The sequence below is a fragment of the Cucurbita moschata genome, unplaced genomic scaffold (assembly GCF_002738365.1).
Source record: "Cucurbita moschata cultivar Rifu unplaced genomic scaffold, Cmos_1.0 Cmo_Scf00060, whole genome shotgun sequence".
In the NCBI taxonomy this organism is placed as follows: Eukaryota; Viridiplantae; Streptophyta; class Magnoliopsida; order Cucurbitales; family Cucurbitaceae; genus Cucurbita; species Cucurbita moschata.
In genome coordinates, this window is record NW_019268576.1 from 100442 (window position 1) to 122948 (window position 22507).

The following is a 22507-nucleotide window of genomic DNA, read 5'->3' on the forward strand; positions in this document are numbered from 1 at the left end:
TTATTATTTTTTTTTTCTTCTTTAATGTTCATCTCCTTTGGCCATCAACAATTAAATAAATGCCCCATCTACATCACACTTCTCCCACTACCCATTTTACTATATTAATATTATTATTTTAATTATTTCCCTTCAAATTTCAAATTTTAAATGTATGCTTCAGAACAATAAATTTTTATTTTTTTACAATATGGCATTTAAAATATTAATATAATTATAAAAAAAAAAAAATAGAAAACACCCACCCCCTCTGCTAAGTCCTTTCATATCCAAAGAATGTAAGTAAACACCATAATTTCATATGAATTATAATATAAAAGACCATCGCATCAAAATAGAAGAAATTTAAAAGAAAAATAACGTAAAAATGTGAACATAATCTCACATCATCAATCGTGAATGAAGAGTAATAATTCTGAAGTAAAATTCAAAAGAAAAATCACAGTGGAAGGAAGCTTAAAATAGTGAATGTATGGAAAAAGATAGAGAGGTGTGCTGTTGTTCCAAAGTGAGGAAGTGGGGCTCAAAGGGAGTGCTGAAAGTTAGAAATCCAAATGACAATGAAAGGGAAAGAGAAGTGAGAGAATTGGGAGCAGAGCAAGGCATGTGGAAGGACATGTGCCAGCCAGCGCACAGCTGAGGAAGTGGCAGACCACTAAGAGTGAGCTGTACCAACAAAGTCCTCCTTTTGGATATTTAGGAGCGCAGGTGAACCTAGAATTGCCTCACACACTAAATACATCTACATTTATAAATCAAATCACTCACACACATGGATGCCCCAAAGATCTAGGGCTGTCACTGTTCTAACCCACATGATAGCCACAGCCCCCTCCCCCCCTCCAGCCCAGCCCCACACAGCCCCACAGCGCGCTTTGCTAAACTCACACACCTTTCCCACCACTCTCCTCTTCCTCTGCCTGCTTTTGCCCCACTGGAGTTTCGGCCTTATCCATTTCAGAAAAAAAACCGACACAAGACAGACAACAAACAAAAAACTGTAATAATTAGAGGGTGGAGTAGTAGAAAAGAAGTTAATCTAAGCTGGATATCCTGGACCTCAGAATAGACTACACTCTTGTGAACAACAACAACATAAATGAAGCCAATTTCTCAGATAAATTAACATTCAGTTTCCAAATTCAAATACGTCCCTCCCTCCCTCACCAGCTAAGGCCCTCTTCTTTTTCCCTGATCAAGTGAACACTTGCCTAAGATTCATAAAAAATGTGTTTTTTCTTCTCATCGACTTTGCAGAATCAAGAGTGCTGTTAAGAGGGTTAATGAATCCACAAAGTAATTGCAAAACAGCAGACAAACCGAGGCCGAGGGCTACAGCACATAATATGTACGGATTCCAAGTTCCTTTTCCATTTTCTTCTTGTCGGGAATAGGATTCCAAAGAAGTTATTCAAGAGGAGAAGAGTAAAGAGGGGAAAAAAAGAATATGAAGGGGAAGGAGAAGAAAACAGCAGCAACCATATTTAACAGACAATTACTTCACTTGCGTAAGGGCAAGGAAAGCAAAGATACGAGAAGCAGAGAAATGGGTGGGGTGGGGGGCGAAGAAAAACACCGGTGGAAAAGCGAGGCATCAGCTTGGAGGAGCGGAGCTAGAGCCTGCAACAGAAGTTGAGGCCGAGAGCAACTCGGCGAGGGCAGTCATAGCTCGAACTTGCATTTCAAGTGCAGCTATGTAATCGGTGGCCTCTTCTAGGATAACCGGCAAAGGTTCTTTCCGGCAACCGGGAACTAGCCGTCCAAGAACCCTAACTTTCCTTTGCACCGCCGGCAACGTTTTTCCTTTCAACCGCAATACGCTGACTCTAGGTTTCTTTGGGCGGTTGATTCCAGCGGTGGATGCTCTCTGTTTCTTCGGCTTCCTGAACTTGAGCTTCAACCTGTTCGTTAGAATGGCTCGGCTCCACCTGGTTCTCCCCTTGGCGGCGACGGCAAGGATTCTGTCGGCGGCCTCGCGTACGGCTCTACCACGGCGGGGCGCCTCATTCGAAGGACTGAGCCTCACTTGATTCAACGCTCGTACCAGCTTAGACGAGTAAATTTCTTTCTGAGCTTGAGATTTCCAGTTAATATGGTTCTGGTTTTGATGACGGTCTCTGTTGCCGTGGTTTTTCTTCTTCTTTTGCTTCCTTGAAGACTCCCGCATGCGATCGGAGTTGGAAAGAACAGATGACGCCATCAAGACGCACCGATCCGATCTCAAAAAAAAATAAAAACAAAAATTGGTTACCCTCAACAAATCGATGATTCAAAGATGGACCAATGATCCAATCTCTCTTCTCCAAATTTATGTTTCACCTAACGGAACAAGAGCAAGCAAAGAAGATATCCTGAGGAAGGAAGGATCAAAAGGAAATGACAGATTTAGACTAACAGAAACGGAAACTCCCAAATGAAGAATAGAAATTGAAAATTCTTGAGAACCGGAGAAAGGAAGATTAAAAATTGTAATGATAATAGGAGGAAGAAGGCAAGAGAAGGAGTTGATAAGATTCGTACCTTTTGGGGAAATTCCTTGGAAGACGAAACCTGGATCAACCAAAACATAAGAGCTGTGAGGAAGATGAAACAGAGGGTTAGGAGAGCGAAAAGACATAAATGGAACCCGCTCTTAAGGTGTCCTCTTCTGCAAGTGGGTAGACAGAGAGAGGGAGAAGGGAGATAAAGTTGTGAAGCAACCAGAATTCATATTTATTGATTCGGATCTCACTCCTATTTTATTCAGCCCTAGCCATACACCCAAAGGCTTGGGACTCCTTCCGCCTTTCTTTACTTACTCTTTGCATTGAGCCATTGACAACCTCCACTCCACAAGCCTTTTGCCTTTTTCTATTGTATTTTATAACAAAAATTAAAACCAATCTGGTTGTCCCCTCATCTTTTACGAAAATAAGATTTAGTCTTCCAATAATATTGTTTTCATTATATAGAGACTCAATGCCTAGGTATTAAAATTTACAGATTAAATTATTATAAATTTAAAAGGTAGGAGAAAATGCTTTTATTAACTAAAATTAAATTATCCCTTTATTTACCTTTAAAGGAAATAATAAAAATAAAATAAAATAAATTTTCTTTCCTTTTCCTTTCCGAGTGTTAAAATAATTCCTCCAATTTTTGGTGCATATAGGCTGTGCCCAACACCAACGTCCTCTCTATACATTTTCCAGTCCACTCAACTTCAACAAGACGATAGACAATTTTTCGACAATTGAGTCCAAAAAAAATCGACAATTTCAATACTTGCCTATAAAAAAAAAATAGTAGTTTTTCCGTATGTAGTTTTTCTTATGAGAGTGAAGGTAGATCAAGTGAGCTTAGATTATTTATATTTGTGACATTTGTTCACTATTTTTGAAACATCAACCAATCAAGTAACTAGTTTGGTTGAAAATAGCTACATATTAGATATACAAAATTACAACTTTACACAGTATAATTTCCCTTAGGTTTATTTGTAGGAAGCATTCTTAATTTAAATTGATTTGGTTAATAATTGGGGTATTTTCCCTTTAATCTAAAAATATGAGGTTTTTTAATATTTTCGTTTTAGTTCAACAAAATTCGTTTTTTCCAATAAAATAAATAAATAAATAAGCCTTACGAAGGAATATCAAACCTTTAACCGAAAATGATAGGTATGAACTAGCGGCGTCCAATGCAAAATGTACACGCGTGCGATGAACAGACTTACAAACTTTGGATGGATACTCAATGCATCCATCAATCAATCAATCGGGGAAAACGCATTTCCACATGGTTGACTTTAAGCCCCACCCAGTTCCGTCTGAATTTTCTGTTACATTTATATGTCACAATATTTCACTATATTCTTTCATTTATTGTATGAAATAAATACATTGTTTTAACAAAAAAAAAAAAATCCTAAGTGTGTATTTATTTTAGTCCATTTTAACCTTTTAAACATCATCTTAGTCTTCAGATTCTATCCACTTTTATCTTTCCGTTCTTTTTCTTTTTCAGTGGAAAGATGTCAATTTCACTATAGTCTTCATGTGGGAGTGTGAGTAGGATATTGTGTGTACCTTTGCCATCTGAGTCTTCAATGTATTGCATTTAAAGCTGTAGTGAATCTTTTTGTCCGTACACGTCCATTCCCATGTACCACAAGTTAGCTTTAGGTTCTTTACTGATCCACAAAATTGATTTAAGATTAGACCAATTCAGTTTAATTTCTACAACAAAACTAATAAAACAGTGTTAGTAAATTCTAGATATATATATAGAACAAAATCAACGGACTGATTTATGTCCAAACATGATTGAGGTACATGAGCAATGCATCTATTATCTATTTATTATCTTTTCTACTATTGCAACCTCATTTAACATTACATTTTTGTATTGGTTGAACTAAAAAAAGAATAAGAAAAGCATACTTTACTCACTTTTTATAGAAGGGTACAAATATTTGCTAAAGAGCTACCCCACCATTTTACTCGTAGTTTGTTCAAAGATCCTAGCATGACTAAATATGAATGAACACTTTCTATAACACTAGCATTAAGTTTTTAGGAATTTAAACTCTTTTCTCCAAATTCGGCTATCAGATTCCTCCCGGTCAGCCATTCTTTTGGTGGTCATGTCAGCATTCCACCAACAAAAATTCAAAGGCCTAATAATGGTAGCACGCCCTAGGCTTTCACATTCTGAATATTATACATTAGAATTGATAATCATGAACCTAATCCTCTTTCTCAACCATAATCATTGTGACCATGTGTAAGCAATACACGAGAACAACCCACCGAATAAACCTTAAAAGTATAGCTAAAGATTAATTTACTCTGAGAGCCATTATGATTAAGAGGAAGGTTGCGTCCTTCGTGTCAGACACAATGAAGTAGCGAGGGCCGGAAGGTTTAATAGATTACAGAGTACCAGAAAGAAGATGCCAAAGCCAATCACATTGGGGAGGGGGAAAAATCAATTAAAGATGATAGATAAATATGAGCTATACACATACCTGGCAGCTGCATGCATGCGGGTCATCAGAAAAAAGGCTGGTGGTCAGGACGCCACTGGCTGGTTGTCATTTGCCTTCACATTTATTGAAATAAGCAATCTGCAAAACCCATTACAAAATAATGATGGTACAAATCATCTGTACTAAAAATTTTCTTTTACGCTGAAGCCTAAGAACAAGACATGCTGAGGAGTGGGAAGGAATAATATGACCATGTTGAAAATGTCAACCTATGAGATTTTTATGATAATTAGTAAATACTGTTCTTTTCCATAAGAAAATCTTTTGACTCAAAGGGTAAACTTGTGAGACTGAAAGACCAGGAGGCCAGCTGAGCCAAAATCAACTGAAAATCTTCATCTGTTTCTATGTATAGTACGACAGAACAAATCTTTTCAATGAAGTACATGTAGGTGGTCAAGGTTTCCCATTGGAGAATTTCGTGTGAATTAGCCAAAACTATTCAACCTTATGGACATAAAACATATCCCATCTGATTAGAAAATTATTATTTTGCTTCTGAATAGAAAAAGGCACCCAAATGAGCTGCATTTTATCATTATCTACTCTTTGGTAGGGTAACATGCATATGTCCTGCATTGAGATCCTGGAAGTTAGTGACTTTAGCCACTAAAATTTAGCCTCATCATTTATAGGTGACAAACAATTATCATTGAGCCAATCAGAACTTCTCACAGTGTTCATTTGGCGTAAGAAACAAGTCATTTAAGTTCAAATCTAACCACCATCAGAGAGCGAACCAGAACTCTGTTCAATGTAGTAAACGAGTAATTGACTGAAGATTTCTAATTACGAGATGGAATCAGTATAAAGGTTTATAGGAAGCTTTTGTGCCTCCTACAAAAACTAAATTGCAATCCATTTCTTCTAAGAAAAATCCGAAGTTTTTTTTCTACTAAATCCACAGTTAGCTGGCTGCAATCTTGTCATTATCATCTCAGGATATACCAAACCCTAACATGATCTCTTCAATCAGTCATGTTATTTCTGTTCAAGTCATCATCTTTTGTAGAGAAAATACATTCTATAATATCATGCTTAATATGATGCACCAGATAGGAGTTGCGAAAAATATACGACAATACATTTATGCCTTCGAAATAATTAATTCCAATCTATTTCTTTCATGGAAAAATCTAAAACGTTTCTTTTACCAAATTTGCATTTAACTGGCTGTGATCTTGTCATATCAGTATCAGGATGTGCCAACCACTAACATGATCGCTCCAATCAGTCATATGACTTGGTTGTTTAAGTCATCCTCTTTTGTAAAGAAAATACATCTTACAGTAGCATGATATGGTGCTCCAGAAAGGAGTTGCTAAACAATGCAATAATGCTGGATTGTATGCAAAATACTCAGAAAGCTGCACATACCTTTCTGTTTACCATAAATCGTTGTTGAATAGCAAATCAGACCCGACTCTTCATCACTGCAACTAGATCTTCAAGAATTCAGAGCAGTTTGGATCTTCCCTCAGTCATGTCGTCGTAGTTTCGAATTCAAAAGAATCTGTCCTGATTTCGTCGCGCAGAATATAACTTATGGAAATGAAAACACACTTAAATATTCGCTTCAGTTAAATAAGAGAGTGAAGACTGACTAATAAGCAGTTATGCCAGTAAATCATAACGCGTAAAGGATTAAAAAAAAATGAAGACCATATGTTCACCCACAGGTTTATGAAAATATCAAACATTAAATCATAGTATGCCAAATGCGAGGCTAATGTACGGTTAACTTTTGACAACAAACTTTCACGGTTCAGCAGGTTTCTAATGTAAGAAGATGAAACAGTCCAATTCAAAGGTATCGAAGTATAAGAAGGCATATATACCTGTCATGAAAAAAAATCGATTAAGATCTAACCTCTAATGTTAGATCAAGGAGTATCTTCGCAAGTTTAAGTTGGCAGTGGACCAATGAAACAGTTCTCGACTCCCGAACCAGAAAAGAAAGCCAATACCAAGACGATGATCCATAGGAATAAACCTAGAGACAGAACATGACTTTTGGAAGAAATAAGCCGAGTAATCAGGTCTCTCTCTTGAGGTATGGCGAGAAATTCGTCCACAATGATCCTCACGGATGCATCTATCAGCTTCTTAGACTGATGATCAACATCCGTCGATTGCAAGACTTGACTAAGAGCACGCCTTAAGTAATTCACGGCAATCTCCGCCTCCACTGAACCCGCGCTTGCTTCATCTAAATTATTAGATCCACCAAAATTAACTGGAACCTTGTCAAGCTGCTTATTGTCAAAAGTAACAACTGAAGATGGAGAAAGTTCGGGGAAAAGCGAGCTCTCGCAGGAAACTGAAAGAGCTGGATTGACATCTTGCAAGAAACTCTGAAATAGAGAAAACTGACTTAGAAAACCAGAAAATTTTGAAATCAATCATATTCCAGTGCCATAAATCAAATATACTTTGTCGTTGCTTGACCATACATTAAATTTCAAAGTGAACACTCTAGTCGCAGTAGATTATAGGCGGAGAAAAAAAACGAATATGAGTTGAGCAAATAATAGATAACAAATCTTCTTCTCAGTATGAATGGGCCACAAATTGAGATCAACTAATAAAAGAAATAAAAAATAACGCAGATACAGCACGGAGACACAGCAAAAATGAAAAGTTAAATCGAACAGATCGTCCAAAAATCACAAATGAATCGGAACTTACACTGTCGATATCAGGAATTTGACTGATGTTTGAGACAACGGAAATCGGAGAAAAGTCTTCCTTCAAAATTGGCTGGATTTTATCGTCGCAAAATGATGAAAATGTGGCAGTCAAACTCTTGGTGATCTTAATTGCAGCAGAACGAACAAGAGATTAAGCTAGAGAATGAGAAAGATGAGAAGAACCGACAAAAGAAACTGTACCTTCAGAGGCTTCTTTGATCTACGATTCGCAGCTTGATCTCTCAGAGGAGTTTGGTATTCTTTCGTCCTTTTCTCCATCTTGATACCGCGGGAAAAGTTCCGGAACTTCTAAACTTAATCTTTGGCGCCAATGGAGATGATGGAGCTCATGATACAGAGAAACCAACGGAATGCAATCGAACATGCAATTTATGGATTTGTCGCCATGATAGAAAGGCTTGCTCTTGTTTTGTTTTGGGCCCAATTTACAAGGCCCAATGGATACTGTCCATCCAGAAAGTGGAGGCCCACATTTATTTTTAAGAGGCACAAAAAAAAATGGAAATTAACCACGAAATTATCATCACGGTAGAGATATTGTGTATATTAAAAAATTTAAAATTTTAAAAAGACCAATTGAATTCCCTAAAATATATTTTAAAAAATAAAATTCGTGATTTAATTATTAAACCGTTGAAACTTAAATAAGTGGGAATTAAACCCTAAATCATAATTACCTCTTCTTCAGTGGTTTGTGTGGTATGCCATCCCTCTGCCCCACGCATTTCTTTTTCTTTTAATAAATTTATTGGAAAAAAAAAAGATATTTTGAATTTGAATAATCCGTTTTATATAATTAACATTTTATTATCCCTCAATTATAATTGCCATCTTTATCATATTATACTCCCCCTTAGATAATAAAATTAGTTGTATTTATAATATCTATATATTAATTAAATAAAATATTATAAGATAAAAAAAATAGCTCGACCAAACCTGACTGGGTGGTTTGATCCTCAACTTTCAACATTGTTCGAATGATATGATCATACTGACTAATATGGTACCATCGAGCGAACCTTTTCGAGCAAGCCCTACATACGAGTTGGGTCCAACCTGAAGATTCTTCGACTTATTCATTAAGGTTCTCGTTCGGGTATTGATGAGTTGGGTTGGGTCCGTAAGTTACCAAATATTTAATATTTTATAAATATCTTTTTAACACGCCTTGTAGTGAGGCGACAAACATTTATGGTATCTCCACTGCGGTTAGAAACCGCACTTTTTATTTCTCCTGCATGTCTCCACAAAGTTGTGCTTTCAAGACGTTATTTAGAATCTTTTGTTGCTATATATACCTCTGCAGTGTTCAACACAGTGGCCTCAATTTTGCCTTTATAAATATGCTCCATTTTTTCCTCATTCATACCATGTTCTTCATTGCCTTCCCATTCACAACCAAATACAAGGTAAGTTCTAATCAAAACCATCCCTAATTGTCCCTCTTATTTTTCGTCGTCTAAATAAGTGTCGTTTTTGGCTTCGTTTTATCAGTTTTTGTGATGACTATGATGAAGAGGACCCTTCTTCTCTTTGCCGTCTTCTTGCTGCTCGTGTTTACAGATGCGACCATGCACAGCGTGATTAAGAAGAAAGATGCGCGTAAGCTAGCTCAAAGATTTAGTGGTCAAATCCCTGAAACGGGAGTGTTTGGTGGTGTGAATGATTCTGAAGATGCTGACGTTGGCATGAACAACAACGAAGATGAGGACGATGAAAATCTTGGTTATAAAAACTACGGAAAGGGTTCGGATACCGAAACTCACCGTTACTTCTCAAGCGAGAAGCCATACAGACCCTAAAAAAATATATCCCGATCACCATCATCGTCGTCATCTCAGCTTGTGAATTGTAAAGGAAAAAAAATAATGTTTTTCTCTTGTAATAAAGTGGAATGTCTGAGACGGGTAAGCTTCGGCGTTTCACACAGTGATGTTTGGTTGTTTGTTGTGTGTTGTGAAAAAATATAATGTATTAAAAATCTTATGTTATGTTAAATGATTTGGGTGGTATGATTAATATATAAAGTTGGTGATCATATATTATATGTTCGAGTGACTTTTTCCTAATTATTTTAGTTTTATTTTTGTGTGTTAATTATAAAATTAGCGTGCATGTGTGAGACATGCATAGAATATTAAGTTATGTTTACTAAATATTACATTAAAATTCATGGAGAATATAAAATTAATTAATATTATTTTTTCCAAATTAATAAACATGTAAATGAACCAATGTATAGTCTATGGTTTGAAATTTGATAAATAGAGAAGAAATGATGGTACCACTGAGCAATATTAGTGAATTAAAATAATCAAATCATTTGCGCGTGTATAATTAATAGAAAAGCAACCTGGCAACAGTAACGCCATCTCCAGGAATTAAAATGATTAAAATAAAACCACGAATATATTAAATATTACATAAAATAGAATATTATGGAGAGATGATAATCCAACAAAACCTCAGCATCGTCAACCAATATCATGAGTATCGTAAGTAACTCGTATTTGTAAATGCAACATTATTATATAATAATAATTAATAAATAAATAAATACCATTTTCTTTTTTAAATAAAACCAGTTACAAAACTTTATTCGGATCATGCAAAGTATACCTAAGAAATACAACCGAACATCAGACAATTTGTGTAACTGAAATTTTTAGGTGAATGAAATGAACGGTCCAGATGAACTTTAAGATCTATCTGGGTTCTACAAATGTAAGTTAAATATAATATATATATATATATATATATATATATATAAGGGGAAAAAAAAAAAAAAAAAAAAAAAAAGACTTTTGAAGAGTCTTCAATATGTTTCTTCGTATCAGAGAAGCTCTCTACGACGCATTGGGATGTATCTAAGGTTCAAATTACAAGGTTTTTCTTCTTTCTTTTTTCCTTTTCCTTTGTTGATATTTTAGCAACAAAAATTTGAATCAATGATCGAAGGCACTTCGGACTGATAATGGCTGATCTAGGAGGGTATGGTTTCGGGATATAAGGTCGTGGTTGAAAAATAAAACAACAACACTAATGTCATCGTGAAAATGACGCCGAACCTTCTTGTCGATCTTTCGAAGATCTGAATACCGCATCTCTCGTTTCCTAGCTGCTTCTTGAAGGGCTGCCTTCACAAGCCTTTTTGCACTTCCCTGCATCAAGCCAATGGCAAAGATGACCCATCAAATGTGTTTCCGAAAATCGTTGCAAACAATTAAAGTTTTAAAAGATAGCTCGAACCTAACACATCGCTCGCACCATAACAAAAACACGGTAAGTATCCGAGCCAGTTTAACATTAAAGTAATTGGTAGAATATTAAAGCTCAGATAGGTAGTCACCATAATTTGAAACTTTTTCTCTATGATGACTAAAGAATGGAAGGTGGAGGGAAACTTACTGCACGAGGATGATTGTGGACAATATCCACAGCCTTTTCATTGGTTAGGTGTTCCCAAAGTCCATCGGATGCAAAAATAAGAAAAGAATCGTTTTGATGAAGAGGGTGAGCAAGAATCGTGGGTACTGCAGTCATTATAGGCATATTCATCGGTTCAGGAAGTCTAAATTTAGCATTGATTCTGTCAGTATTATACCGAGAATGTTTCATGTAGACATCCCCAATGGACCTAGAAACCTGCATGAGATATTATCACAAACTTTGAACATATGATCACTATTCACATTGATAAAAATGAACTGAAAATGAGAAAAGAAAAAAAAAAAAAAAAAAACCCTTTTGTAGAAAACGGCCAGTTAAGAAATTGAACTAAAAGAAACAAACGGCACAGAACATCAAAGTGATCAAAGGGTGCGGGTGCTCTCACAACCTACAAGAACGGCATGCAAGAGTGTGGTTGATCTGATAAAGAAAACAGCAACACTTTTATACTAAGGATCTCTATTACCCTCAAACCTGCACGATAGTTACAAACGAATAGATCTCATCCCAGCTTAAACGTAAAGAAAACCTTGACTGCAAGCCTTAAAAGATGGTCCAGAACTGGTCCAGAACCAAGGCAACCGCGCACAGATTCAGGTCGGTTGCCTCAGATACACTAAAATGATAAAAACTAGCAGGATGAAAGCTCGGGTGGTACCGGGAAATACCCGGAATTCTGAAATATGACCACCATACACTGAGTATCGTTCCCCCACACTCTGAATGTAGAAGCTCAAAAAACTTAGTGGGGGAAAAGGTTACAACATCTCCACCCCTTTATGTAACATAATCCGAAACTTAAATCATCTTATACAAGCGATCCTATCAACACGAAGACAGTTCCTAAAGTTGTAAACAGGATATACCTAAAAACTACAATTTATAATAGAGAAAGTGAAAACATGAAAAACAATTGAATAGGAGGAAGTCAACAAGATACGAGATGGTCTAAACTGACACAAAACAGTAATTTTTACCTGTATAATGCCTTTCACTCTCCAAACTCCGCGCCTTTGAACCACAATTTGAGGGTCGTTTGGATGCATATCTCTTAATTCATGCCTTATATCCTCAAGATTTGCATTATGCTCCGTTGATAACTGAATGGCAGCAATCTCTCCAGTGTTGCCAACTTTCCTCCCTAACACAGCACGAGAATCTCCAAGACTCGCCACGTAGAGTGTCTGCTCATGTATCACCCCTACTAGACAGCATGTCCCAACTGTTGCAATCTCGGGTCGAGTACTCCACAACTCTGACACGACGGTTGTAAACCCTTCCTCTGTTCGACGAAATGCCTCCAGGATGGTTTCACGAGTCACAACTCCTTGTTCTTCATCTGCAATTGTGGCATACAAAATTCAAGAATGTCAACCTAGCCTGTTTATTTAGGAACGAAACAATTAAATAGAAAAGTTGAACATTCAGGAACACGTTTCAGATTTTTCAAGTTCGGCACTTTTTCCTTTTCGATATTGAAAAAGACAATACAAAGTCATGTGTAATCAAAGAACACACAACGAATAGTGTTTATTGGAAATCTTGCATAGTTTTTTCTAGACTACATGCTCAAAACATCGAGCGAAGTTATAGTATCATCAGCCGTCAGAGGAATCCTGTGTCTACAGTATTCAATTTCAAACAAAACCCAACCAAAAATTGCATTGTATTTAGCTACCTCTATCTTCCCCAACAGCATAAGCTATAATTTACTCGAAACTCGAGAACACCAATCAAGAGCAAACAGCAATCCATTTCCAAGGGGAAAATGAAAAAAGAAAAATCAGCAATCCAAAAAAGAAAGAAAAAGACAATGGATCTAAGGATCAGTAAGAGCAGTGATAATGAGTAAGAAATACGGCACAAAGTAAAAAGCTCACATCCAAGTCAACAGATAAACCCGAGCCGTTGAAAACTAGAGGAGAAGAGGAAGAATCGTCATCATCATAACTCATAAGTAAATACAGTAAACAAGAGTTACAGAAAAGAAGGGGAGTGGAAAATGACGAACCCCGAAAACGCCTAAACAAGTTGTTGCAGACATATCGAGCGGCGTCGGGGCCGCCGTGGCCATCGTAGATTCCGACGAAGGTACCAAAAGGACCAGATTCAATCTGGCTCTGGTCCTCAAGCACCTGGTTGGCCTGAACGACGGCCATGGAAAAATCACCGGAAGCATACTTGCCATAATCATAGAACCAGAGTAAGGTATCCTTAGAATCTTTGCCACCGCAATTGGTTCCAATGACTCCAACAGAGCTCAAATTTTCACCACCACGCCCGAATGGCTTCCAACAAAGAGAGAGCAGATTCATCAATCCCCGGAGCATCCCACATCTCTCAGAAATGAAAACCCCCAATTCAGAACCCTAGAACCTTGTAGTTGAGGGGCAAATGGAACCCTAGGAACTAGAAAAGAGAAAGATAAAGCGTGAAATTGGGAGATTAAGGAGCAGAGTTGAAGATTTGTGTTCGGTAGTAGAGGAACAGAGAAGGTCTTCGCCTCATTCTCTTGTGGGGAGGGGAATCCCTCTGTTGCCTCTGTTATTGTCAATGTCCTTCTCTCTCCTCCTTCCCTCTCTCTCTCTCTCTCTCCTTTTTTTAATTTTTATTGTTGGAGCCAACCTTAACAATTTTCGCTAATTGTATTTTAAAATAAATTAAACATATAATTAAGTTTATAATTACACTAATTAAACATAGTTTCTTAGATAATTCGAATAAAAGAGTGAAAAAAAAAACATAATTATAAATTACTTTTTTCTGTCGATTTTGCGCGTTTTGGACTTGATTTCCTTTCATTTTCTTTCCTTGTTTTTCAAAATACATCTCAAAGTCAGCCGCGTTATCTTCCTTTCTCTCTCTAAAATCGCGTCACGTTACACGTTTTCTCTTCCTGGGCTGGGCTGGGCTTTCTTGTCTTTGGGCTTGACCCATCCCCTTCGGCCCAATACTTTGAAACGTGGGCCCGCATAATATAAATTGTACGGTGGACAAGACATAAAATGGTCGAGTAACCTAATGTTTTGTCATATTGTTTGGAATAATATTTATATATTATAAAAATGTATAGCAAAGTAAGAACGTGAGCAATTGATAAAGGTGAATGATTTTTTCAAATGAGATTATATAATATTAAAATGATTAGTTAAATTAAGGTGGTATGCGTATGGGCGTACGTATGCATGTGGCTGCTTCACGTGGCGGCCACCTTTTGATTGTCTTTTTTCTTTTTTCTAGAATTATTACGGAAAACAGGGGGGTTTTTTTTATATTATTATTATATGTTTTTTTGTTTGTAGATTATAAAAGTAATAAAATATTATTCTCGTCTCTCATTTTATAATTTACTTTATTTAAATATTATTTTTCATATTCATCTTCCATTAACTCTTTCAATTTAATGACATTGATTGAGCTTTGCATTTTCAACTAATATGTTCATTGTATCTTTAAATCGTTGAAGACGAGTTAATTCATTTAATAACACAAATAGAACAAAATTCAATAATTATGGAGGTTATATTTTTGTCGCTTAAAATTATTATTTAAAATACTATCATTATTAATTGATTAAAAGTTTTTTCATGACCTATTAATTTTTATTAATTTTAAAAGCAAATATAATTCTTTATATTTTATAAATTTATAAAATATTAATTTTGTGTCTAATATTTATGTATTTTCATAAATTTATTAGAGCAAGGCATGAAGTAACCAATTATATGGATGTGAGTTGGGCCTCTTCTTAACCATCCAATCATTTTATTTGGGCTAAATATTTTATTTCAAAAAGCATTTGGGCTAACTTTACAGTTTTGTCATTTATATATCTCAAATGTTCTCACCTAATTAAAAACATTGTTTAACGTGATTAGTACGATAATCTCCTTGTCATATACGAGTTCCATACTATGTTCATATTATATGTTTTTTTTTTCAATAGTGGTCCCCACGTAGATTATTAACATTTTTTTTTTGTCACACTTGTTTTAATTTTATTGCTTTAACCAAAGTGAAAATCCTTAAATTATATTTTTAGTTATATTTGGTCTTTTTCGAGTATAAAATTTATAAATTATAAGCCAATTTCAAACATAGATCATATTTTCAACCAAAAAGTCGTAATCAAATCTCATATTTCATGCAATTGCACTCGAAAAAATATATTTTTTTCCACTGTTCAAGTCCCAAAAAGGTATGAGAAAATAGGTTATACCACCAACCTTAAACCTCACGTCTCTACCAACAAACACACCAAGCGAACATGCAAGAAGTTGGTACGTATTACTCGAAATGACAACTCCAACTCCAACTCGATAGTTAAAACTAATTTAGAAGAAGATATAATATGGTAAGAGTAGGGAAGAGAGACGTGACTAAGCAAGGGGTTGTGGTACCATCGTGTTTGGCTATTGATACCTCTAAAACAACTTCTTGAGTAGCCAAGATATTGAACAGCTTGGGTTCTCCATTCTCCCCTTCTTCCCTACACTCCCACATCCTTTGAACAGATTACATTTGTTTATTTCATGTCACAAATCCCAAAAATCGTCCACTTTTTTTTTTTTTTTTGTTTATGCCCAAAATCAATCATTCATTCAAAATATTATCGAGATTTAATTTCGTTTTAAAAAAATAAAATGAACAAAACCCATTCATTCCTGGCTAGACAAGTCAAAAGCTGCTTGCAGATCCCGATGCGTCTTCTCCATTAATGCCTTGAAAATGGCAGAAACATGCGTACCGTTACCACCGTTACTACTGCTACTGCTCCAGCTACAATTCTCAGTTTCACTTCCACTGAACCTCCCGACCCTAACGCGCCCCTCCGAATACGCCTTGCAAGCTGCCAGAATCCCCTTCCCTCGCTGTCTGAAGTAATCTCTTACAAATTCCTCGAAATTCTTCGGCGGATTCTGTATCAATCGCATCGTCATCTTGCAGCAGAATAGGTACGCTTCCTTGTTGTACGCGTCCGAGTAAATCTCCGCCTCCGCTGCCTCGTCCAGTTCCGGTTCGTTGAAGTACGGCCTCTCGTTCAGCACCAGCGCTTGAATCGATATCAGAATCTGAAGCACTGTTGAAATCGCCGGATTCCAGCGCTCTTCCTTTTTTCCGTCCCAGGTATTGATCAAACTCAAACACACATAGCCGTCTTCGTACAGGTTAGGGTTCAATCGCAGTCCGTAGGAGTGGTAGTACACAATCGGAGGACAGATCGGATAATCGGAACTGAACGCCAGGTCGAAGAAGAACAATCCGTCGTGATACGGAGTTCCAGCCGGACCGACAATCACGGCTCGTAGAAGATCGATTCTCTCTTCGTAAGCGCGAACGAAAATCGATTCCGGAAGATTCCTCTCCAGAATCTTCCACTCTCGCATGATCTTCTTCGAGACATCCGATCCAATGCAGTTGGGGAACAAGTTGGAGTGAGCGTAATGGTGATCGGAGAAATCCGTGACAATATCAAATCGTTTGAACGGCGGCGATCTCTCAGGTTCGAGGGCGGTGGGCGGTTGTTTGTCTTCGGCGTCGTGGGAATAGCAGAGAGCGGAAGCCATTTTTTTTAGGTGAAGAGGATGGTTCGAAACGACGGAGGGGATGGGTCGTTTTAAGAGAGTGACGCGGAAACAAATGGATTTGGCGGTGTGTGGAAACGGAGTCAGCTTTGTCTTACATCCAATGGCTATTTATGGGGTAAAGGAATCACGGGGTGATTGGGATTTTTATTAATAAAAAGGGGGAATTACAAAAATAGCAGAAATATGGTATGCCTTTTTCTTACCCTTCTTTTGAAATTACTTTCTATTTTTGAAGCTGTCACGTGCACCTTTCAAACATCTTATTCCATTTGTTCTTATAATCTTTAATTTTTTTTTTTTTTAAAATAATTCTATAATTGGTTCATGCCGACATTTTTTTTTAAATGCAAATAACAAGCAAGGGACCGAACTCAATTAGAAGATAAAATATTTAATAAAATTGGAAGGACCTTTTGCTAAATATGTTAAACACTGGGGGCCTCTCCGAGAAGACACGTCGCAATTCTTTTAATTGCAGCCGTACCCTTTCCAACGCAGCTAAAGCCAACTGCATCTCTTTGCTTGCGTACCCAAATCTGTTCGCTTCGCACCATCCATCCATGGCTTTAGTTTTATTTTATTTTATTTTATTTTATTTTATTTTATTTTATTTTATTTTATTTAACGTGATTTGTCTCCGACAACTCACTATCCTTTTTTCTTTTACATTATTTAATTCCCCTCTCTCTACATATTTTTAAATAATTTATTTCCGGTTTAAATTATATAATTTAATAGATTAAAAAATTTAATTTTTTTTTGTTAGACAAGATTCCTAAATTATTGGACATCTTTCGACGTAGAAATTAAAAGTATATATTATATTATATGAAACACAAAACCCTAATTTATGCCTAATAGAGTATGGGATACACTAAAAAAAAAGACTTCGATATAGGTATAAAATAAAACTTGGAAGGACAAAAATAAAAACATATAAACTATTTTTAAAAATCTACTTTATTGACCTTTTATTTATAAGCGACAAATTACTCTTTTGAATTTCTACCACGGACAAAATATATATTTGATTGAGGTCGAGTAGAATGATATAAAACTTAATTACTCGAACAAATATATGTATGGAATCTTTTAAAAGATGAAAGGTGGGTAAAAAGGAGGAATGAGGCATACACTTGGATCCAATGAATATGCGTTGGTAGGTTTGCAATTAAAAGGTGTGGATTCGGCCTAATTGCAGAGACGGGAAATGGGTGATGAATCCACTGCGCAATACGCACGCCCTGTCTCTATCCTGTCTCTATTCCTCATGGTACCAAGCAAGCATATATCCCTAAATAATACACAAAATAGGTTGCCGCCAACGGCATGGGGTTTAATGCAACGGGATATTCACATAATAGATGTACCAAATGTCACAACCTTCAATCATGGAGGCAAACAAGTTCTGCTATGTTGAGTAAAAATGCCTATGAAATAGCACTACGAACCTCGAGCTATCCAACAGTGACAAACTCTTCTTAACTGGAATTGAGTTGTAGTAGGGTTAGCTAGTTGCATCGTAAAAATTGTTGAGTTGAGTTGAGCTAAGCAAATTAATTGACCATTATTGATCTTCTTTTATAATCTCAAACATCCGTAAGAGATTTACCCACTTCAACTATTCTCAATATACGACTATCTATCTCTTCTACATTTGGTTGTTCAACTAATGGATAGGATGCTAAGTTTTAAATAGATAGCCACCGTGATTTGAACTTTGTTTACTTTAAGTCCTATATTACTTACACGACCCTTTTCTTACTGTTAGTTCAATCGAGGGTGGGGCTCACAAATTATTGATGAAGTGGGGTTCTCACCAACTCACCTACTCCCTCACACGTGAAAAAGAACTTTGTTGAACCCTTTTAAAGTACCACACCAACACCTACCCACTTCAGCTTTGTTTTGTATATTTTAGTGTTATTGGTTTTGAATATTTTGACTGTGAGATCTAAGATCGGTTGGAGAGTGAAATGAAGCATTCATTATGAAAGTGTTGAAACCTGTTCCTAGCATACACGTTTTAAAAATCTTAAAAAGAGCCTAAAAAAAATGCCTATCTGGACTGCTATTTGAAACAAATGGGACAGAGGCTTCTGACTCACTAGAATTAAATTACAGATGTAAATGAAAGTAGGGAGGAATCTACTGACCGTTGAGGAAACTACATGTTCTTGGAGGTCCGACCAGCTATGAATTCCTGCATTTTCTGAAATTGTTCTTTGGTCATTCCATTGTAATACTCATGAGCTCTCTCCTGCATCAACAAAACAATCAGCCAGTTGCAAAAGGTGCTTCAAATTTATGCTGTGTTCATGATTGAACCATTGACCTTTCAAGATGGAAAGCTTATCCACACTCAAATGTTAGGTACCAATTTGGAGATAAACTTCGAGTTTTAGAAGATGTCAGAATGAGAATTTCAAGGTTCAATAATCAACAGCTTCGGGAAGGCAATTACCTGTTCCAGAGCAAGAGCTTGGCCAAGATCCAGCTTCAGGCCATCGTTAATGGCCGACTTGTTCTTTAAAATGGCCTCTGCAACCTCTCTAGATTTCTTCAACAAATCACCTCCTTCAACCACCTGATTTACCAAACCCCTTTACTCTGCTTCCTCTTCACGACCTTTGTTTACTCCGATTGTTCGTGGAAGTTTCTGAGATAACCCTCATGAAGGGAATATCCCAAATCTGCACAAACATTTCCAGAAATTGGTAATTTCAATAGAACAGTACTGCCAGTGGATTTCAGAAAATCACATCGTCTTTGCCCTAATCCTAACTACTATAACCAGCAAGAATCGCTCGAGCGCACAAAACAAGAGTGAACTAAGTAAAACGACAAACCTAGCATGAGTATCGACGAACTTAGCTCCTTTTGCAGCGATGCGTATGTCACAGGCCAACGCGATCTCAAACGCGGCGGTGATGGCGAAGCCTGCAATCAATCGCTCCGATGATCGGTTTCCGGCAACGTTCCATATGCACGACCGGATTGTATTCAACATCCTTCGCATCTCCCTTAAACACGTCCTCCGCGGCAGTAAAACGCTCGTCCTGATCCAGAGAGCACGAGGACCCGAACGGACTCGTCGTTGTCCAAGCTCTTAAACGCCTGAGCCAAATCCTTCATCATCGGCCTCGTTAACGAATTCGGAGACCTCGGACGGTTGATAGTAAGGTACGCGATCGCATTTGGTTCTCGGTTTACGAGAATGAGATTTTCCCGCGAAGAACGATCCATTACGGCCAAGAAATTGGAAACGAGCAAACGGAGATTGAATTAAAAAGTGGTGCGGCATGGAACTGGATGAGGTATGGAGTGATTCTTAGATGATTGCGTGTTGGTAAACGAGCAAATCTTGAGAAACGAGCAAATCTCATCGTTGACGTTAACCTCCATCGGCGCAATGGCAAAGGTGCAACAGCAACAGACAACACTGAAATCAACTTGAAATTGTGTTTCTTCTTTTATCGAATCCTTCAAACTTGGGATTTTTCTATTTTGTTGGGAGAAATTTACGTATAATTCTCTATCATATCTTAATTCATTGTCCCCTCAAATCAAATTAGTTTAATAAATTAGATATCAATACGATTGGGCTTTTTAATTGGGCTTACTTTTATTATTGGGCTTACTTTTATTATTGGGCTTACTTTTATTATTGGGCTTACTTTTATTATTGGGCTTGGATTTGGGCTTTCTATTTCCATGGACGCCTCTTTTCTCTGTACACGTCTCAGCAAGTTACTCACGGTCGACGAGAAGGAACTGAGGGGTTTGCTGGTGTTTGCGGGTGTTTGCTCCTTGCCGTCGCTGATTTGTTTCGATTCTCAGAAGAGACGTGACAAGTTCTATCGTCTTTACAAATCACCACAATTACTGTTACGCCGTTCGTTCCAGAGCACAGCGCTGAACAATCAGTGACTGACTTTTACAGAAATGGAAGGTGGAGACGACGGAGTCGAGATGCTGGTGGATTCTAAGGACATGCAGCAACAGAGCAAGGCTCTCGATAAGCTCACTGATCGCGTTGAAGACCGTCAACTCGATTCCACTCGTGTTCAAGAGGTATTTGCTTCTACCTTTTTGCTTAGAATAGGAAGGAATTGAATTGACTAGCAATTTAGCTAACCTAATGATTGAATTTGGGAGACTTTGTTTAGAGAGACTTTGTTTTTCTTCCTACATTTTAATTTTTGCATATATATTGACATTTTGTTCTATCAGTTCCTTTTAATTTACGTTGTTTCGATGCTCATGAAAAATTAATTGCGTGTGTTCTTGTTTTGCGATTGGTGGCAGGCAATGGCATCTATCGCTGCATCGGCTGAAGCCGATCGGAAGGCTATGATATTGAGGTAAATGGTGAAGGCCATGTTATGATATACTTTTTTTTGGTTACTAAGCGACTTGGAATTGTTGGCAAATAATGAGTTCCTTCACATCATTGGGAAATATATATGTATCTATATCTTATACACATAGTAGTCGCCCATTCGGAAAGGAAAAATCGGATGTTGATATTGGATTTGATTTGTAAGTATTTAGCATGGAGTGTTTACTCACTCAGAAGTAGTAGTTGTTGTCTTTGCTTCTTTCAGAGAGAAAGAGCTAGCAGCTGTCAAGATACATAATCGCAAGCGAAGTTGAGGTTAAATTAACATTGTTTGCCATGTTTCTCATGTTCAATGTAGATAACAGCTTATCTAATCCATCCTCTGTGTGGCAAACTTTTCTGAGAATCATAGAACCATAGGATTTCTGAGAATCATTTTTTTCTCTCCTTTTTGACAACTCTGCAAACCTTATCAGATTGCCTTTAAGCCATTTGGCGAACTGGCAGGTGTTCACGGGTTTGGTTTGCCATTGCCCCCATTAATGATTCCTTTAAAGATGAGAAGTTTTATTATGGAAACCAAACAGAAGAGTCCAAAACGAAGAGGAGGAGGATGACCGACAAGGCTGTTTCCACCACAAATACAAATACAAATGCAAATACAAATACAAATGCAAATACAAATACAAATACAAATACAAATACAATACAATGAGAGAGAGACCGAAAAGAAAAGAATTGTGGCAGTTTGTGCTTTCAATCTTTGTACAACTTTTTGAGAAGTGGTCTGAAACTCATTTACACCAACTGGGTGACATTTTAACATATTCCCAATCAAAACAACACTACCTACCCGACAACAAAAACCCTCTTCCTCCCAAAGAAATAAAAATAAAAATGTTTTTTTTTTCTTTTTATATATAAAATTATTATTATGATACTTTACTTTATAAAAGAAGGGGAAGAAAAAAAAGACACCACCCACCCACCCACCACCACCACCATGAAGCTCGGCCCAGCTGATAAGAGACACTGCCACTCTGAGAAGTCTTTTTGGTTTCTCCAATGGCAACCATACATTACCATAATGGGAGGGGAAGTCCTTTAAACCTATGCTCTGCTCTCACCAACTATCAACCACTTATAAGAACTTTTTTAAGTCTCTTTTGGGGTTTTATGTTTCCTTTTGAGGGTTATTATCTCCACCAAAACGAGCTGCCTGTAATTGACTAGCAAACTTCCTCTGCACCTCTCTCAACCTTTCTATCAGACCCTGGAATGATGGCCGATTTGCAGGTTCGCTGTTGTTCACACATAGCAAACAAACTGCACGTGAACTCGTTTGATAATCATTTTGGTTTTTTTTTTTTTTTTTTTTTTTTCA

The 22507-nt window shown here is 37.0% G+C and overlaps 6 protein-coding genes, 1 long non-coding RNA gene and 1 pseudogene across 9 annotated transcripts in view; 2 read left to right on the plus strand and 6 right to left on the minus strand.

Moving 5' to 3' along the window:
- Positions 1-1250: 1250 nt before the first annotated feature.
- On the minus strand, positions 1251-2880 carry LOC111436924 (transcription factor bHLH147-like). Its single transcript, XM_023074714.1, has 2 exons — positions 2521-2880; positions 1251-2351 (listed from the first exon to the last, which is right to left on the minus strand). The coding sequence occupies exon 2, from the start codon at positions 2198-2200 to the stop codon at positions 1595-1597; it is 606 nt and encodes a 201-aa protein (XP_022930482.1). The 5' UTR covers positions 2201-2351; positions 2521-2880; the 3' UTR covers positions 1251-1594.
- Positions 2881-3653: 773 nt separating this feature from the next.
- Positions 3654-8066, minus strand: LOC111436822. Of its 2 annotated transcripts, none has more exons than XR_002709335.1 (6): positions 7921-8066; positions 7718-7789; positions 6407-7383; positions 5009-5107; positions 4068-4171; positions 3654-3817 (listed from the first exon to the last, which is right to left on the minus strand). XR_002709335.1 is itself a non-coding variant. In XM_023074584.1 (6 exons), exons 1-3 carry the CDS (start codon positions 7996-7998, stop codon positions 6934-6936), a joined length of 654 nt encoding a protein of 217 aa, XP_022930352.1. In that variant the 5' UTR covers positions 7999-8066; the 3' UTR covers positions 3654-3817; positions 4068-4171; positions 5009-5107; positions 6407-6933. The 2 variants fall into 2 exon arrangements, 1 of the variants encoding a protein (XP_022930352.1); XM_023074584.1 differs by having other exon boundaries at positions 7718-7843.
- Positions 8067-9071: 1005 nt separating this feature from the next.
- On the plus strand, positions 9072-9790 carry LOC111436823. The gene is made up of 2 exons (XR_002709336.1): positions 9072-9152; positions 9238-9790. It is a non-coding gene; the product is annotated as an uncharacterized LOC111436823 (long non-coding RNA).
- A 784-nt stretch (positions 9791-10574) lies between these two features.
- LOC111436819 (probable protein phosphatase 2C 42) lies at positions 10575-13800 on the minus strand. The gene is made up of 4 exons (XM_023074581.1): positions 13205-13800; positions 12171-12532; positions 11152-11388; positions 10575-10904 (listed from the first exon to the last, which is right to left on the minus strand). Exons 1-4 carry the CDS (start codon positions 13521-13523, stop codon positions 10689-10691), a joined length of 1134 nt encoding a protein of 377 aa, XP_022930349.1. The 5' UTR covers positions 13524-13800; the 3' UTR covers positions 10575-10688.
- Positions 13801-15461: 1661 nt separating this feature from the next.
- Positions 15462-17068, minus strand: LOC111436820 (probable ubiquitin-conjugating enzyme E2 25). Its single transcript, XM_023074582.1, has one exon. The coding sequence runs from the start codon at positions 16758-16760 to the stop codon at positions 15852-15854; it is 909 nt and encodes a 302-aa protein (XP_022930350.1). The 5' UTR covers positions 16761-17068; the 3' UTR covers positions 15462-15851.
- Positions 17069-17917: 849 nt separating this feature from the next.
- On the minus strand, positions 17918-20366 carry LOC111436821 (annotated as a pseudogene).
- Positions 20367-20462: 96 nt separating this feature from the next.
- LOC111436926 lies at positions 20463-21488 on the plus strand. Its single transcript, XM_023074718.1, has 3 exons — positions 20463-20855; positions 21090-21145; positions 21389-21488. The coding sequence occupies exons 1-3, from the start codon at positions 20727-20729 to the stop codon at positions 21435-21437; spliced, it is 234 nt and encodes a 77-aa protein (XP_022930486.1). The 5' UTR covers positions 20463-20726; the 3' UTR covers positions 21438-21488.
- Positions 21489-21669: 181 nt separating this feature from the next.
- LOC111436925 (tyrosine kinase receptor Cad96Ca-like) overlaps positions 21670-22507 on the minus strand; it is a 6168-nt gene continuing 5330 nt past the window's right edge. For both annotated transcript variants that reach the window (XM_023074716.1, XM_023074715.1), the window contains one exon: positions 21670-22424. In XM_023074716.1, the coding sequence (XP_022930484.1) occupies positions 22298-22424 (127 nt within the window). In that variant the 3' untranslated portion in view covers positions 21670-22297. The remainder of the gene's footprint in view (positions 22425-22507) is intronic.

What these genes read in the sequence shown, in the direction of transcription:
- LOC111436924 (XM_023074714.1), bottom strand. Translation starts at nt 2,200, where the DNA reads ATGGCGTCATCTGTTCTTTCCAACTCCGATCGCATGCGGGAGTCTTCA.
- LOC111436822 (XM_023074584.1), bottom strand. Translation starts at nt 7,998, where the DNA reads ATGGAGAAAAGGACGAAAGAATACCAAACTCCTCTGAGAGATCAAGCT. An exon ending in GATCAAAGAAGCCTCTGAAG is followed by an intron (nt 7,844 to 7,920) that starts GTACAGTTTCTT and finishes GCTGCAATTAAG; the next exon opens with ATCACCAAGAGTTTGACTGC. An exon ending in AAATTCCTGATATCGACAGT is followed by an intron (nt 7,384 to 7,717) that starts GTAAGTTCCGAT and finishes TCTCTATTTCAG; the next exon opens with AGTTTCTTGCAAGATGTCAA.
- LOC111436819 (XM_023074581.1), bottom strand. Translation starts at nt 13,523, where the DNA reads ATGCTCCGGGGATTGATGAATCTGCTCTCTCTTTGTTGGAAGCCATTC. An exon ending in CTTGTTTAGGCGTTTTCGGG is followed by an intron (nt 12,533 to 13,204) that starts GTTCGTCATTTT and finishes CCACAATTGCAG; the next exon opens with ATGAAGAACAAGGAGTTGTG. An exon ending in GAGTGAAAGGCATTATACAG is followed by an intron (nt 11,389 to 12,170) that starts GTAAAAATTACT and finishes TATCTCATGCAG; the next exon opens with GTTTCTAGGTCCATTGGGGA.
- LOC111436820 (XM_023074582.1), bottom strand. Translation starts at nt 16,760, where the DNA reads ATGGCTTCCGCTCTCTGCTATTCCCACGACGCCGAAGACAAACAACCG.
- LOC111436926 (XM_023074718.1), top strand. Translation starts at nt 20,727, where the DNA reads ATGGAAGGTGGAGACGACGGAGTCGAGATGCTGGTGGATTCTAAGGAC. An exon ending in ATTCCACTCGTGTTCAAGAG is followed by an intron (nt 20,856 to 21,089) that starts GTATTTGCTTCT and finishes GATTGGTGGCAG; the next exon opens with GCAATGGCATCTATCGCTGC. An exon ending in CGGAAGGCTATGATATTGAG is followed by an intron (nt 21,146 to 21,388) that starts GTAAATGGTGAA and finishes TGCTTCTTTCAG; the next exon opens with AGAGAAAGAGCTAGCAGCTG.